At 47.6% G+C, this 17868-nt stretch overlaps 1 protein-coding gene across 1 annotated transcript in view; it reads left to right on the forward strand.

Moving 5' to 3' along the window:
• DDRGK1 (DDRGK domain containing 1) overlaps positions 1-11792 on the forward strand; it is a 34163-nt gene extending 22371 nt beyond the window's left edge. The window contains exons 5-9 of the mRNA XM_048304268.1: positions 2736-2858; positions 4899-4937; positions 8071-8127; positions 8801-8849; positions 10344-11792. Of these exons, the coding sequence (XP_048160225.1) occupies positions 2736-2858; positions 4899-4937; positions 8071-8127; positions 8801-8849; positions 10344-10516 (441 nt within the window). The 3' untranslated portion in view covers positions 10517-11792. The remainder of the gene's footprint in view (positions 1-2735; positions 2859-4898; positions 4938-8070; positions 8128-8800; positions 8850-10343) is intronic.
• The last annotated feature ends 6076 nt before the right edge of the window (positions 11793-17868 follow it).

A 17868-nucleotide genomic window follows, 5' to 3' on the forward strand; every position in this document is an offset into this window, starting at 1 on the left:
AATCCTGGCCTCAGCTCTGTGAGGAGACCCCGAGGGGCTGGGGGTGTTTCCGTGCCTGGGTTCTTTGTATGGACACACTGGGCTTTGTGGGAATGCTGCTGCCTGAGTTTCACCCTGCAGCTCCCATGCAGCTGCTGCATGAGCATGTGAGAGAAGAGGGTTAGAGAGATGGTGGAACAGAAAAAGCTGGGAATAAATATTCCCAGGAATCCTGACTCTGCCAGGGCTCCCCTGCTCAGCCTCCACATTGCCTCTCCGTGGGCACTTGTGCAAAATTGTCTCTCCTCTTGCTCTGAACCAAGCTACAGTTTGGATTAATCCTTTTTTCCTCCAGATTCAATCATAGGTGAATTTAGGTTGTAAAGCATGTGAGGCTCTGCATGAATTTTTAATTTTTAGATGAAAAAAGCAGCTGGAAATACTTAATGTCATGGAGGAAGCTACAACCACCAGGAAGCTTTGAGGGCTGACACACTTTAGCAACCAAAGCAGTGGCTCAGAGCACCTGGAAATGCTCTGCTGATCAAAATTTAGCATCTGGAAAACGAACTCCTGTTGGCAAAGGAGGGGCTGGTAGCTGAGTGCTTTGCCAGTCTCGTGGCAGAGCTGCTTTTCTGCGTGTCTTGGGAGTGGAAGTGCTGATAGGAACGCACTGGGATGCCTCCAGAAAATGCAAGGTGCTGTTTGTCGGGTAGGGAAGGACCACAGGAAGGAGCCTTGCTCGTTTGTGGGACCTTCCAGAAGCAGGAAAATATATTTTAATTATTGTTGCTCTCAATTACAAATGGGACACTCTTCTGATCTTTTCTTGGTTTTTTGCAGAACCATCTAGAAATTATTTACCAGAGCAGTTTTGAGGCTTTTTGATTGGTTTTTTTTTTTCCCCTCATTTCAAATCCTGCTGAATTACAACCTCTCTAATAGACAGGGGGAAGAACATTATTTTTGTCTTTCCAGGGTCAAGATTAAATTTAATGCTCTTACAAGAGAAGAACAATTTGCTGTTGCTTCCAAATGAAATATGGTTATGTTGCTCTTGGCATCTGAAGTGCATATAAGGAAAAAAATCTGCTGTTGGATTAATTGTTGTGGTGATGAATGACCCAAAAAATGATCTTGTTTTGTCTCAAGAGCTTCCTCAGACCTGTAGATTTTTCATGAGATAGCAGTGTAAAAAAATGGATTTGGCTTTGCAGATGCACTAAGATCCGTTCAGTCCTGTTTTTCTCATTCTTGGATGTTGGCAGGATTCTTCCTCCTGACTTTCTGGGAATTTGATGGGAAAAAAAAAAAGAGACCAAATACTCTTTGTGTTTTATCAAAGGGCAGCTCTCCCATCTCCATCTCTGGTACCTTGCTGGTTTTGGCCTTACGTGGCATCTTTTATAATATGGATATTTTTCTCGGTACTGAATGACCTGTTCCTGCCTCTTCCTGTTTTAATGGAACAAATATTTACACCCCAGCTATTTAAGGAAGCAATTACCATATTACTGTCACAGATGTAGCATGGCAAGCATTTAGAAATCAATATCATTGTTCTTTAAAAGATCAATTCCCCTGCTAATGATAGAGGAGTGTCCTGGGCTTGTCACTGAAATTTGAAGAACTCCTCTGTTTGTTTTAATCAGCCTCTGGAATGTGATGGAGGCAGAGGCCAGATCCTTTTGGAATTTCTTTGTACCAGGTGCTGCACAAACATAAATTTCTCTGTGGAAGAAACTGTCCTGTAAGGAAACATTTTTGTTCTGTGTGAGCCATGGAATCTTTTAGATTGGAAAAGGCCTCCGAGATCATCAAGTCCAACCTTCAAAGTTAATCCAACCTCCTCTTGGAGAAGAGCAAAACAAATTTTAAATTAAAATAATGGAAAGCTGCAAATTTAGGTGTTCCTGGTAAAAAACTGTTGTTATTTGAAACATTTTCGAAGTAATCTGTCATGTTCCCAAACCTTTAATCACCATTTTGCTTTGTGAAGGTGTGAATTCTACAGAACCAGGCATCACCATGCTGGGCTTGGAATTTTCTGGGTCAGCTTTATGGCAGTCTTTAAGGCTTTAAGATTTATTTCAGGGGTAGGCAATGAAGGTTTTTTTTATTGCAGATAACTAAAAGCAAAGCCTGAGGCTTTTGTTTAACAATCAAATGTGTAAAAAACCCTTGTGTTAATATAATCATGCCTTGCCTCCTGTGCCTAAAACACTTTATACAGTCCTTTCCATTCCATGGAGGCACGGCTTGCTGGAGGAAAGTTTTCATAAGAAAAGAGATTTTCCTTGAAAATTTGATTTTACTTGAAACTTTTGCAGGCCAGCTTTTCCTCTCCACTGTGTAACTCCACTGTACTTGTGAGCACTCCCAATGTCCTGTAGTGGCAGAGCAGAATTGGGGCCAGTAACCAAAAGTGTGGATGTTGCATCAAAGTGCAGGGAGGGGCAGGGACTTCCTGTCAGAAGCAGCAGATTCATGCAAATGAAGCAGGCAGGTTGCTATTTAAGAGTGGTTTTCTGCCCTCTGTCAGCTCTGGTAAGAAGCAGCCTTGGTGTGGGAACCAGCACTGGGTGTGAGATGGTCACTGCCTCGGGTGTGGCTTGTGACACTCGTGCCATCAAGGGAGAGCTTGGACTCATTTTAAAAACTTTTTATGTGCTGGCTGCAGATAAAGAAGATGCTGCTTCACTTAAAACCTTACTTGGGAAAGAGCAAACTGACCACTTGTCATCTTTCCTGTCCAGGAAGAGGAAAAAAGGAAGGCAAAGGAAGAAGAGGAGAAGAGAGAGTATGAAGAGTACCTGAAGCTGAAAGAGAGTTTTGTAGTTGAAGAGGAAGGGGTTGAAGAATCAATGACAGAGGAACAGGTATGTGAGGCTGGTTCTGCAGTTCCCCTTCTCTTTGTTAGACTTGCTGCATTCTGTCTCGTGTAAAATGAACTCAAGAGCAGGAGTCAGCCAAAGGTTTTTCCTTGTGAAAGCTAAATTGTGTCCATGGCACAGGTTAACCTGCAATATTTCCTGGGGAATGCTGCAGTTCCTCATACCAGTCTCCTATGGGTTATTTTAGAGTTCTGAGGAAAATGTCTCTTGCTGGAAATGAGTTCTGTCCTCCCTGTGTCTAAGAGCTGAAATAAAACTCATTCTGGAATTCAGATAATCTCACCATCAGCAGCTCTGCCTTACCCACAGAGACTGACCCAGCAAAGCTGAATTTGGAGTTTGAAAGTGCCCTCAGACCTTGGGGGCAATTTCTTGAGTTTGGGTTTATTTTCTACACCAAGAGAGCTGCTGTGAAATCAAATTAAAAACCAAGCTCTTGTCTCAAAAGGCTTCTGATGAGGGAATTCTCAGGACAAACCCACACTGCTGCTCCTGTGGCTGCCTGCGGAGCTGCTGCGGATGGAGGTTGAAATGTGATACTTGATATAATATCACAGCAAACCTGAAAAAGGTTTCCTGTCGTGGGAGGCAGAGTTCTTGTTTTGTCTGCTCAAAACCTGTTAGACACAATTTATTTGCTATCACATCCTGAAATTGCTCTTGGGTTGTAGCTGCCAATTTGAGCTGTCCAGTGCATTTCTGGGGAAGGATTTATTTCAGGGCCATGTGTGCATTTGCTCCTCTGCTAAAGAGACTCTGGAATTAAATGGATTTGCTTTAGTGTGACTGAGAGTGGCTTTGAGCACAGCAGATTGTGCCTAGTGTCAAGCAGCATTGACTCATTACAGACTCTCACTGTGGACCCCTTGCCATCAAGAAAAATTCCTCCACCACACCAGGATTAACACAAAGAGAAGTTGTATCTGGTGATGGGGAATTCCTTAAGATGCAGTGAACAGCAAAATGCACACTTTTATTGACAGTTCCTTCAAAAATCTGTGCCTGTCCTGTTAGGAGATGAGATTATCCCTGAATTTTGATGTGTTCCACTTCAAACACCCATTAAAGCTGGAATGTGTTGATTGTCCATGTTCCTACAGCTGCCTGTCAAAGAGAAATTAATCTTTCTGGATGTCAGAACAGAGAAGGGTGTTCCTCACCTAGAAGAGCTTGGCAGGCAGTTGATGATGCCTGGATCTCAACCCGAGATAACTTCGGTAGGGGTGGGGAGTTAGAACTTGAACTGCAGGTGATTTAAAAGTCATACTCAGAAATTATAACCGGTACAGAGTTATTTGGAGACAGCAGAAACAAGAAAGAAATTAAGTAGCCACCTTGGCCTCGTGGTTCCTGAAGTACTGAAGCATTTCATGATCCTGTTCGAAAAGCTGACTCTGCCTTGTGTTGTCGGAGCTGCTGTGCCAAAATGCTGTGCTGAAAATCCACCTCCTGAGTCCAGAGCTAAGCAGTTAATTAATTAAGGCTGATTGATTTCCAGGGTTGCAGAGTAAGCTGATCTCCTGTGAACTTCAATGCACATTGTTTGCATTGCCTCTGCAATGGAGCTGCTGCCGTTAATGCGCTGCATTCCAGGTGCATCCCTTTGAAATGCTTGAGCCTCCCCAGCTGTTGTGCAGCTGTGCTGCACTTGGCCATCTGCAGGAGCTGTGTCCTGAGTCACTCTGGGTTTACCTCTGCACAGAATGTCCTTGGTGTGTGACTTAACCATGCTCAAACTCACTCAGGTGTGGTTATTTTGGGGAAGAATAAAAAATTTTATAACCTTTCAGAAAATGCATAAATTGTACCTGAGCCACATTCTGTCTGAGAAAATACCTGTCAGAAATCCCTTGTTAAGATTAAATCTGGATTATTTTTCTTCACAGTTCAACATCTCAGTGTGTGTAGTTAAAATTTAGGAATTATGCAATCTAAACACTTTTATAGTATTCATACTCAGCAAGTTTTTGATGCATTTAATGCTCATGAATTTGAAATAACAATTGTTTTCCTTGCTGTCTCCAGTCTCGCAGCTTTCTTATGGAATTCCTGGAATATGTTAAGGTAAGGTGCCATTGGTTTTTCTCCTTAGATTATGTCAAATCCCTTTTGTCAAAGAGGGACATCTTTACTTCCTCTTTCATTTACTTAAATATTCAACGAGTAACAAGAGTGATACCTTCACTAAGTGTTATTTACGGAACCAGCACGAGCACATCCAGCATTGCTAAAATTGTTTCATTCCAGCTGGGTCTTGGCTTTTGGAGCAGGATGTGGCTCTTGCCCTATGTTATAAAGACAGCCTGGTGGATCTCCCTCAGAGTTTATGGAAGCAATGTTTGCTGTGGATTGAGATTTGGGACGTTCAGGTTTTTTTGTTTGTGAACATCAGCCATGGTTTTAAAAACCTGTCTCTCCATGTGAGCTCAGCAGTAAGGAGAGTTGCTGTACCAGGAGGGTGTTTCTGGGCCTCCAACACTGGCATTGGAAAGCTCAATCCCGACTTTTCCTGTGATTCCTTCACTTTTTTCTACCCCTGCAGCTTGCATAATGTTCGGCAGGGCAGTTTAAGAAGCAGCTCACTTGTTTTAAACAGGGTGTGTCAGTCTCCCTTTCATCCCATTGTGTGGTTGGGTATTTAAAACCTGAGGTGTGTCCATGAGGATTTAAAACCGGAGGTGTCCACCTCCGATCGGTGAGGACAAACGCTCTCCACTCTTGCTATAGATGGCAAAGGTCAGATGCATTTTTCTCCTCTCACTCTAACAGTGTCATGCCAATCTTTTTTTCCTAATGAATCCCTTTCTCCCCTTACTGGAATCTGAACTCTCAGGATGTGTGACGTGTGTGGAAGGCTTCTCTAGCAAGCAAATCACTTGGATACTTAGTGAGCCCTTAGTCATTTTGTATTCCCAAATCTCATGCTTTGGGCCGGTTTTGCATGTCCATTATCCCAGCAAAACCCTGGACTTAGAGCTGATTTATCTCCTGGACTCACAGATTGACCTCATGGATAACTCTCCTTCGGGAGTCCTTTGGAGTGATTGCCAGGCAGTTCTGGACAAGAGCTCAGTGCAGAGCCCCTCCAAAGCTCTGCGGGGCTGCTCTCTGCCTCTGTTCTACCTCTGTAGGTAAAAAAGGAGATTCCAGTGTCCCTTGGGATCTTCCACAAACACTGGGAGTTTTCCAAGGGTTGACGCGGCCGGGGCAGACTCTGCCCATTGCCCCGGGGGTTGTGGTGGATGGACCAGGTTAGTCACAAACTCCCAGTTCAGTGTTGCAGCACTAAGTTTTATATCAGTCACTCCATCTTGACGTCAGAGAAATTAAACTTGGGCTGAAAACTGAAGTCTGAATATTCGACACCTGATTTCCCCTGCAGAGCTGAGCTGCAGAACTGGGGCATCGCTTTCTTTTACGAGTTTTAAGTATTTTTCTTTAATCTTGAAAGTGTGCTTAACATATAGATTACATATTGCCCTCATCTTGTGTTCTGTTCACAGAAACCATTGACAGGAAGCAGCGCTGAGCTGCTCATAGCTGTCTGAAAAAATGTATAAATTAATTGGCATTTTTTAAAAAATAAAACTGAATTTAGCTCTTCTGTTGAATAATTTCTTATGCTGGTATCATTGACTGGAGATAGCTCAACCCCATGCTTCATTCTTAAATGTTGGAGTTAAAATGCAGCCTCTTGCTCTGTTTCACCCCTTGCTGAGGACAGCAGCAGCATCACCCCTCAAATGAAATGAATTCAGGAAAATGTGGATATGTTTTTGTTGCTGAAGGAAAGTTAAACCTGGCTCTAGAACATGATGCATGTGGAGAAGTGTTTCATTCCCTTGGGACCTCACATTGTCCTTGTATTCCAGAGCCTGCGTGTGGGGTGCCTCCTAATCCCACCCCACCCCCTCGGGCTCTCATTCCCAGCAGGATCTGTCTTGGAAAGTTTCCACTAAACGTGGTCATTGAGGGGGAACATCTTTTTAAGTGAAGGTTTAAGTCCTGTTTTTCTTGTTCATGTGGCTTTGCACCAACACCCCCCCAGTCCCTTTAAAAGAAGATGTGACGAATGTTGGCAGTTCCCAGCTCTGAGAACTGAATTCCATGGACTGGTTCCAGTTCCATGTGTTCAGTCCATGGTATTCAGTTCTCTAGCTTGGCTGCATCGAACTTCACAACTGCTAAATCTGTGTGTGGCTTTTTTTTTTTCTGTCTGATTTTATTAATGAAAGAGATTAATCTATTTCAGCCTCTCTTTATTTCTTCAGTGGCCTCCCAGTGTATTCTCAAGACCAGAAACAAAGGACTTTATTGTTTGAAGTATTTAATTTGTTAATGGAGATGCAGCTCCTGTGGCTGTACTTACATGGATTTTAGGAATGTAGTCCTGAATATCAACTGAGCTTTCCAACAGTTTTATCTTTTCCAAGCTCCTTGCAAAACACCGCATCCTTTTGCACCTAAACAGTTGAGTTCCTAAAACTTTGGCAGAGAAGAAAACAGGAACCAAGTAGCTCAGACAAGCAGTGCAGGTGTTTTCTCTGGAGCTACAGAGAAGCACAAAACCAGATGTGAGCAGTGGTGGCTGCACCCTGACTGAGAAAAGCTGCAGGAAGAATCTGTCAAAAGCAAAGTGACAATTCGGAGTTCCAGCAGTGACAATTTTAATAAGGTGTTGGCTTGCTTAGGAAGATTATTATGGCATTAATACACACGACATCAGTAAAACAGACTAAAGCACTTAATGCTGCCAGTCTTGCCTGGGTTTTATGTAAGTGCTGATGCACACCAGTGAACGTTTTAAAAGGTGCTTTGGAACATCCCTCGAAGAAAAAAGGGACCTTGATGAAACACGCTGGAAATTAAAGGTAGCAACTGAGGAACTCAGGAGGTGGGGGAGCAGAGCCATGGCTGTTCCTTGTGCTCATCCTGATGGAAGGAAGAGTCCAGGATCAACGCTGGCAAATGTGTTTGAGTCTTGCCCTAAGTGGGTCAGAGCACTCAGTCTTTCCACACAGCTCGCTGCTTTAGGTAACTTGAGAGCTTTTTTCATCAGAGGAAAGTGCTTACTAGGAAAAGTTAGTTACAGGGACAGGTTCTGCTTTGTCTGGTTAATGCATTTTTTATTTGAATGGAAAAAAAAAAAAATCCCAACCTTCTCATTCATCAGCTTAACTCTTGTTTGTTTCCACAGAAAACAAAGGTTGTCCAGCTGGAGGACTTGGCTTCACATATGGGTTTAAGGACACAGGTAAGCACTGACTTTTGGGGTGGAAGCACTAATTTTTGCTGGGTCCCTGCCTCCCTCTTAAACCAGAACTCCATTTAAGTGTGCATTGGGTTACTTAAAGGAATTTATCTGGTTAAAATCTAAATTATAATTTCCTTCTGCAGTCATATAACGACAAGAAAAAGAGAGGTAGAACTGTAGAAACCAGTCTTAAGGTCCAGTGGACCTGCATGCTTGGAGTAACTGTAGAGTAAACCCAGCCATAAATTCAACAAGTTGTTGCTTTGGGTTGGTAGGAGAGGTTTGCTTCTGAAAGGAGCAGGAAAAGACATTAAAAAAATGTGGAATTATTGAGCAAGGACCTTGGAGAAGGACCTCAGTGTGCTTCATGGAACTTCATGGCACTGCACAGCCTTTCCATGGGAAGATTCCTGTAACCCCCTGCTCCTTGAAACAGCCAAGTAATGGAAATAAAAGTCTCATTTAAGGAATAGGGGAATTTAATTTGAACATTCCAATACGCAAAAACAATTCATCCCTCTAAGACCAAAGGGCTTACTGCATCTCTCCGTGTACTGAATTCCTTAACCCTGAGGGATTTAAATGTAAACCCCTCTGTAGTTTATCTGAATGTGTGAAATGTTTTTTGCTTCCCTTTTGATCAGCTTGTTATTCCTCTTTCTCTTCTGCACAGGATGCAATTAACAGAATCCAGGACCTGATGGCAGATGGCACCCTGACAGGTGACAGCCAAAGCACAAAGGGGATCTTTCGGTAGCTGGTGAAGAGGTGGTGGTGCAGAAAATGCCTGTTGCAGAGAGAGACTTCCAGTGTCATTCCTGTTTTAAGGATCTAGTAGGACTTGATAGCTAGATGTTTCTATTTTATTTGTTTACCCATCTGCTGAAGGCCTCTTGGGGTTGCTGAGCAGCAAATGGTGCCCTCTGAACTCTGAATTTGAGAGGATCACTGGGATGATTCGGGGTGGCTTCCAAGCCTGGTGGCTGAAGCCAGGGCTGGGGTATGGCACGTGGGAGAGACAAAACATCCCAGAGCACTGCAGGATGCTGGAGTCAGTGAAGTGTTTTTCCCAGCCACGTATCCACCCAGTCCAAGTTGGAATGGCAGCAGAGACTGAGCATGAACAAGGCTGGTTTGTTGCTGGGCAGCCTTGTTCTTTGCAAGGGTGAAGTAGGGGAAGGTGCCAGCACAAACATTTACTGACCTGATCCTGTGCTCGTGGCTGGGGAACAACTGTCTCAGCAGGTACATGTGGATGCCCTTTTAAATGTCCTAAAAGTGCTTGGAATAAGGAGAAGGATGTGTGCTGTCCTGGCTGGCTGTGGCCCAAAGCCAGGGAGGCTCTGCCTTGGTGTAGTACATAAAAACAGAGTTCTGTTCTCAGTCAGGTTGGAGCAACTGAAATATGGAAAGTGAGCTGCATTCCCTGTCACAGGGGAAGCTGGAAAGGCTGAGCTGGGCCCCACAAGGACTCTCAGTGCCCTCCTGGCCCCTCCAGCTCTGCCTTTCTCCACCAACTGCCTGAGCTGAGAACATGAGCACCAAAAAAGCAGGGCTATGAGGATGGGGAAGGGTCTGGAGAGGAATCCTTGTGAGGAGCAGCTGAGGGCACTTGGCTTGTTCAGCCTGGGGGAGATGGAGGTCAGACCTCACCATGGTCTGCAGCTCCTCCTGAGGGGCAGTGCAGGGGCAGCTCCGATCTCTGGGACAGTGACAGGACCTAGGAAATGGCTGGAGCTGGGTCAGGGGAGGTTTAGGTCGGATATCAGGGAAAGGTTCTTCCCCCAGAGGGTGCTGGGCACTGCCCAGGCTCCCCAGGGAATGGGCACAGCCCCGAGGCTGCCAGAGCTCCAGGAGCATTTGGCCAGCGTTCCCAGGCACAGGGTGGGATCGTTGGGGTGGCTGGGCAGGGCCCCGGTGGGTTCCTTCCGGCTCAGGACATTCTGTGATTCCATGAAAACGAGGCACCTGTGGAGCTCCCAGCCAGCTGTGCCCAGTGCTCAGAACGTGTTCCTTTGAACAGAATGAGCATTCCCAGGGCCCTGGGCTGCTGGCACAGCCCTGCTCCAGCACCCGGCCATGGCGAGGAGATAAAAGCCAGCCTGGCCTAGATAGGAAGTGCTGCCTCAGCAGCTGGAACGTCCCTTCCCAAAGCAGTGACTGATGCCTGTGGGGAGCCCAAGTGCTGACTGCAGGGTCCTGTCTTTGCCCTGCAGGTGTGATTGATGACAGGGGAAAGTTCATCTACATCACTGCAGAGGAGATGGCAGCCGTGGCCCAGTACATCAAGCAGCGAGGCCGAGTCTCCATCGCAGAGCTGGCCCAGGCCAGCAACTCCCTCATCAACCTCCAGCCTGACAGCAGAGCTGTGGCTCCAACCGTGGCCTGAGAAAAAACACTGCAGGAGTTCAACCTCTTAATGAATAAACCACGTAATTAAAAGCAAACAAGAATCTCCCCGGTCCGTTCGTGGTGCCTGAAGGTAGGATGCTCTTGGGAAGCATCAGCTGCAAACTCAGAAGTTTTGCTTTTCCTTCTGTTAGAACTGGTGTTAAATGGGAGAGTTGATTGTACACGAGACTGGCCAGGAACTCAAACACTGATGCACCTGTAACCCTTGGAGATCAGTAATTTATCCCTTGGCAGTCAGTCTCACGTTGCTATAAACAGACCTTTTGTCCTTTGCACGTTCTGATGTCTGTATCAAATAGATTGGGGGTTGATTGCATTCAGGATTCTCCAGGCTTGCTCTGCACTGTGGAGCTGTTTAACTTCATGATGGACACAGCCATAGGTATGTAGGTTTTGGCTGCTGTACCCACACTGGAAGGAAAGAGTAAAAAGAAAATATTCTAAGTTTGTCTTTGTTCTTGCTGAAATATATCCCAAAACTCTGGAAAGAATGGTTGCTCTGTTGTGAAAACTTCCAGGGGCTAATTCAGGAAACCTTTGCTATATAAGTATGTTTTCCTTGGTTTATATAATATAAAAAGTTGGCTTGCAGACAAGCTGCATCATTTCCCTGTAGCCAAGAGACAGAAGCCCCTCCAGGGAAGGGCTAACTCGGCTCATTTATTGTGCAGGCCAGTTCTGCTGATACCAACCAGATCCTGGTGATTCATCCTTTGAAGTCAGAGCCAGCTCAGAGTGTCTGAAGGTCTCAGACACCCCCACCCTGTGGCCTCTGTGTTCTGCAGGTTTGGGGGTTTTAAAATAAAAGCTTCAGACACTCTGAGTCATGCAACTAATGTTCCAAGTTAATGATTATTAATGTATTAATTGTATGGGTCACTGTGTTTCCTGCGTAAGAATATTTATTTTTTAGATCATTCCTTCTCCTTTCTGAAATCAGCAGAATCTATGTGGATAAATTGAGGAGGACAAGAGGCTTTGCCAAAGTTCGAGTTAACTTGAGCAGACTAAAAGCCACGTTAGCAGTGGGATGAGACAGCAATAAAACAATGGAAGGAAGCACTTCCTTTTAATCTCTGCACTGCTGCTGGATGTGAGAGTGCAGGAGAGTGGAGTTCCACCAGCACCACGTGTTGGTGTGAAAGATCAGCACATTCTTAGTGCTGTACAACCACAGCCAGCAAAGAGTTATTTAACATTTGAGGCTTGTAAAGTCTCTTACTTACGGATTTCATATTAAATTTTAAAAAACATTTGGTTTTGCCATTATTTTTTTGTTCCGTCTTAAACTACTCTTGTAATAAAATCAACAATATTGAAAGAATTGCAGAGGTTTGTGTTAGAAATGGGCAGGGACACAGCTGGGGTAAGACATGACTGTGTAGCTCTGCCAGCAGCTGCTCTGCTCTCTTAATCCTCTCCCACCATTGCCATTCCTGTTCTTTTCACCCAGCTGCATCCTCTCAGCACTTAGGAAAACTCCTTTTTCTCTCATTTTGGGGTCTTTGCTGCATGTGAATTGTGAGGCTGGGGACTTCCATGAGCCAGGGGAAAATAATGCAGGTAACAAAAAACATGAGGGGGCTTCTAACTCTGCTGAAAACTCCTGTGGAACAAACTCTGCTCTGCCTTGAAGGAATTCTTCCACTTCTCTGTGTTTCCTGAGTGGCTCTAGGAGGTGAGGACAGGTGGCTGTTGGTGCTCTGACCCTGTGCCTTGGGGAACAGCCACCACTCTTCCAGCTGCAGCTCAGTTTTCTGTTAAGGAGCTCTTGGTGTTTTCTAGGAATCCACTTCCAAAGTCCAAGGAGGCAGTTGAAAGTCTGGAACACCATTGCTTCAGGCCATCTGTTTGGATGGTTTATAAATGAGGCAATTCAAACCTACGCTGCTGTTTCAATCTGCGTCTCTGGAAGTGGAGGGGGAAGAAATTCAGGGCTGTGCCCCCAGAATTACTGCACTGACTGAATTCTAAACAGACATTTCATATATCCCAGAGAGACATCTAATGGGAGGAGAGTTGTTCCCTCCCTGCTGGCACTGAAATAGGGAACACTCCTGGGTGTCCTGGCTGAGCTGGGAGTTGTCCCCAGTGTCGTGGGTGAGGATGGTGGCTGAGGGTGCTGGAGGAGAGGTGAAACAGTCTGTGGGTACTGGAGTGTTCCTCTTTCCCCAGTGTTTAGGTATTAAACTGTCTTTATCTCCCTCCAGCATTCCAGAGCCTAAAGGGGCTCCAGGAGAGGTGGAGAGGGACTTTGGACAAAGTCCTGGAGTGACAGGACAAGGGGGAATGGCTTCACACTTAACAGAGGTTAGATGAGATACTGGGAAGGAATTCCTCCCTGTGAGGGTGAGGAGGCCCTGGCACAGGTTGCCCAGAGAAGCTGTGGCTGCCCCTGGATCCCTGGAAGTGTCCAAGACCAGGCTGGACAGGGCTTGGAGCAACGTGGGATAGTGGAAGGTGTCCCTGCCCATGGCAGGGGGTGGAACTGGATGGGCTTTAAGGTCCCTTCCCACACAATTCCATCATTCTGTGGTCTCAGCCCATGAGTTTTCTTGCTTTTACCCCTCTGATTCCCTCCCTCATCCCATGGCCCTGTGGTTCTGTGAGACTCAGCTGCCAGCTGGGGTTAAGCCCTGACAGTCTGGCACAGTCAGCACCAAGTGCAGGGCAGCAAAACCCTGATAAAATGGTAAATACAGTAAAATTCTGGGCAGGAGATTTTGGGACAATGCATACACAAATGGCTCATCAGGATTATCCTGTGGGCAAGGGCAGCTCCTCCCACTGCCCCTCTTTGCTAGAGGCAGGATGGTGTTGATATTTTGCTTCCTGCTGCTTTCACCAGTCTGCTTTCATCAGTTTTAAAAGGGTGGAACATCCCCCTATTATCTGACTTTCAAAAAACTCCATTCCCTATTTTCTATGAAACTTTGTCCATGCATTATGCAGCATTTTTCCTCATGTTTTCCCTCTGAAGTAGCACAGGACTCCCAGGTACTCTGGCTGTACATGGAAGGAATACTACTACTACTACTACTACTACTAAGTACAAGCTCAATTGTCCTAATTTTGCCATTCCACCCAAAGGTAAAGGCCAGGAAAAATGAGATTGGAAACCTTGTCTCCAGAACACACAAGGTGAGATCTCAAGGATCTCACAAGGATCACAAGGAAAACTCCAGCTTCTCTTCCTATGAAATAAATGGAGTTTATGTGAAGTGTTTACAGGTTAGAAAATAAAAGCAGCAAATGTCACAACTTTTCATTTTTTACCCATCACCCTCAGGGTCTCTGAGTTTTCTCTGTAACTATGGATACTAGGAACAGATTTGGGGTTTTTTTTCTTGTTTGGGGTTCTGTTCTAATTCATGTTGCATGTTCATCATTTTAGGAAAATGTTAAATATCACAAGATGGCAGTGAATTACAAAGCTGCTGTATTCCCCTCTGTGCAGGAACAGCCACGTTCTGCAATCACAGATTTCTTTCTTTTTAACCCTAAAAGCAAATCCAGATCATTAATACGAATCTGTGGCTGCAGGGATCCCTGCAGAAAAAAGCTGATACCCAGGGAAGTGTTGTGCCTGCAGCACTGCAGGGCTAGGACTTTAATTCTTTTCATCTTCTTTGCTACAAAAGAAAAGTAAAACAAAGGAGGGGGGAAATATCTCCTTCCTGCCCTAAGGACAAAAGAACATTTTATGATCTCTCTGGATACATCTGGAGTCATCAAATGTGACATTTTCTGTCCCTGGGGATGAGGTGGAGCAAAGAGCAGCATCAGCTGGCCTGGGATAAAACCCCCACACCTGGGGTGCCCCAGCCCTTCCCAGCCCACCTGGTCCAGGTATGGCTTTGCCTTCCTCACCCAGCCTGGTGTTCCAGGCCAGGCTGGACAGGACCTGGAGCAACCTGGGAGAGTGGAAGGTGTCCCTGAATGAGATGGGCTTTAAGGTCCCTTCCAACCCAAACCAAAAGGGTTCTTCAAAAGGCATCTCATAGTGGCATGGACTGGTTTGGTGATGACATTAGAGGAGCTCCAGTTTTATTCATTGTCCAGTAACCCAGTTCATTTCCCTCCTAGAGCCAAAGACCTGCCCTTCCCTTTCTGAAGTGAACCAGCTGAGCTGGTTATCCCTGAAGCCCATAGGCCCTGTGCAGACCTGCACTCTGGGATGCAGTCCAGCAGCAGAGGCACAGTTCCCTTTGGTCTCTCTTTTTCAGACCTTGTAGTGGCCTGGAAGTTGTTTAAGATGACCAAAAGCAGGGTCAGAATGGTTGCAGAGGGGATCTCGCCCTGTGCTCAGATGTGAACTGCAGGAGGGATGGGCACCTCCTAAAACACCTCCTGGCCAGGTGAATCCAGGGTCCCTGCACAGGACAGAGATTCCTGGTTTGTCTCAGGGGAAAATTCCTGCCAGCACCAAATTAAGAGCAGGGGACAGAGCAGAACAGTGGCCCTGCTTGAGCCTGGCAGGGGATTCTGGGATCAGGAGTGTGGGTGCCACAGTCACGGAGCAGGACATGGATATCCTGGTTCTGATGGTACCTTTGGACCATCTCCCACACCCAGAAGAGCTGGGGGACACTGGTGTGGCTTTGTTCCCCATCCTCCTGCTAGGAAGATGCTCCTCTGGAATGCTGTGTGTGAACTTCTCCCACTTGGCCTGAGCTCTTTGGGAAGGGCAGAGCTCAGGTGTCTGAGGGGATCAGCGGGATCATGGGCCCAGGATGTCCAGGCAAGGAGAAGGCTGGGATGGGACAACCCCTGCAGGAGGTGCTGCTGCAGCTGGAGTTGAGCTGGCAGCACCAATAATCCAAATTTCTCTCGTCTGCTTCAGGGTGGGATGAGGACATCACACAGGAGCACGGCGGCTCCTGAGGACACCTTTCCCTGGGTGATGGTGACCAAGCACAGGGTCAGGCTACCCCACTGAAAATCATTTGATACCTCAGTGTTTCTGGCCATCAGCACAGGCAATCCCATGTTCCAGCTCCTGTCACCTTGTCCCTAAAATGATCACTCACAGGAATCCAGGCCGTGTCTCCCATCTCCTGCCCCACAGTGTGTCCATGCCATCCAACAGCCTGGCATGTGTCTCACGTCACCTTCACGACCAGGAGCCACCCACAGCCGAGGTTTCCATCCTGTGGGCTGGGATCCCTGATCCCCGTGAGCGCCTGCTGACAGGAAGGATGGGAACGGATGGAAAAGTGCAGCAAAGCTGCAGCTCTTGGTTGTAACCCTGAGAAACAAGGCTGAGCTGCAGCTCCAACACATCCCACGCTCATTGTGGTGCCTCCACACAGGCAGAGGAACCTCACACCCATCCCCTCCCATCTGCACCCTGTGCTGCCACATTTATTTCCTTGCTGCCGCTTCCATCAGTGCACTGAGGGTGGGATTAACTCCTTCAGGGTGTTCTCTTCCAAGGGCAGCCACTCTTCATCCTGGGGCTGACCTCACCAGCCCTTCAGGGACTTCCCAGGGAGGCCAGTCCAGCACGAGATGTGCCCAAAGCTCCCAAAATACAACATGGGCAGTTCTGGGCATGATCCTGGTTTGTGCCAGCGCTGGTGTGGCAGCAGGGCCAGGGCAGTGCCCGTCCCCTGTGCTGGCACTGCTGGGGCACCTCCAGTCCTGGTGGCTCTTCTGGGCCCCTTGTGACAAAAAGGACATTGGGGAAGGGGCTGGAGCACCAGGAGAGGCTGAGGGAGCTGGGAAAGGGGCTCAGGCTGGAGCAAAGGAGGCTCAGGGGGGACCTTGTGGCTCTGCACAACTCCCTGACAGGAGGGGGCAGCCGGGGGGGAGGTCGGGCTCTGCTCCCAGGGAACAGGGACAGGAGGAGAGGGAACGGCCTCAAGTTGTGCCAGGGAGGTTTAGATTGGACATTGGGAAAATTTCTTCATGGAAAGGGCTGTCCAGCCCTGGCCCAGCTGCCCAGGGCAGTGGTGGAGTCCCCATCCTTGGAAGGATTTAAAAGCCATGTGGGAACATGGGTCAGTGGTGGCCTTGGCAGTGCTGGGTTCATGATTAGACTGGATGATAGAGGGCTTTTCCAACTTTACTGACCATGATTTGGGGTCATGGCCACTGGTTAAAGTTTTTCTGGCAGAGCCCGCGGATTCAGGGTGACATTCTTCCAGTATCTGGTGGCCCCAGGTGAGCTCTGCTGTGCCCAGACCACTCGGTACCAATGTCCCTGCCCAGGTTTGCGCTGAGCTCTGCCCGGAACATCTCCGACCTGCCCGTGCTCTTCCTAACCTCCCCTCGCCATCCCGGCTCCTCCAGGAGATGGCAGCAGCAGATCTCGCATCCCCCCCTCCCGCGCAGCATTTCCACGGCAACGGCAGCGAAGCATCCCCTAGAACCTGGAGGGCGACCACAAGGTTAGGGAAAACCATCGTATCCCGGCACACAGCCCCTCTCCCGGCTTCCCGGGGCTCGGGAAAGGCTGGAGGAACCCGCTGGTGTTCTGCTCTTCGCCCAGCATTGCGACATTGAGGTGACAACCGGGGATTGGGGTTGAATTAACCAAGGTTGCCGAGTTTTACTTCTTTTAACAGCACGGAAAAGCCCCCGGAGAAATTACGCAGCTCCTGGATGCACTGAAAAAGGCAGGACTGACAAAAAGCTTTGCAGCATCTTCAGTGTGTAGCGGCCATCGGCCGGGAGCAGCCGGAGCAAGGAATTATTGGCGAGCTTAGATCCTGCTGCTCCTAAACAGAGGCTCCGGAGTGTTTGGGAAGCTGGCTGCTCCCGGCTTTCCTCCCGGAGTAAGCAGCTTAGCACGTGTGGTGTAATCCACGGCCGCGCTCGTGGCAGGAGCAGCGCGGGGAGCTCATCAGCACTTGGGGATGCTCCTGTTGGCAGCACGGGGAGCGCCGCGGCTCGTCCGGGGATTTGCACGGCGAGTTTTTGGCAATTAGGCACCTCCCTAATTTGAACAGAACGCTGAACTGTCGCCGGGGACGTGTCCCTCCCTCTGTGGCTAATGCCACTCGCAGCGGGGTGAATCCTGGGCAGGTCATGAGCTGAGCTCTGGGATGCAGCTCAGACCTGGTCTGGAAAGCTCCAAGGAAGGGGTTTTCCATAGAATCACGGAATTTGGGTGGGAAAGGACCTTAAAGATCATCCAGTGCCACCCCCTGCCACGGGCAGGGACACCTTCCACTATCCCAGGTTACTCCAAGCCCTGTTCAAGCTGGCCTTGGACACTTCCAGGGATCCAGGGGCAGCCACAGCTTCTCTGGGCACCCTGTGCCAGGGCCTCCCCACCCTCCCAGGGAACAATTCCTTCCCAATATCCCATCCAACCCTGCCCCC

The sequence above is a fragment of the Corvus hawaiiensis genome, chromosome 5, assembly GCF_020740725.1.
Source record: "Corvus hawaiiensis isolate bCorHaw1 chromosome 5, bCorHaw1.pri.cur, whole genome shotgun sequence".
NCBI classification, from domain to species: Eukaryota; Metazoa; Chordata; class Aves; order Passeriformes; family Corvidae; genus Corvus; species Corvus hawaiiensis.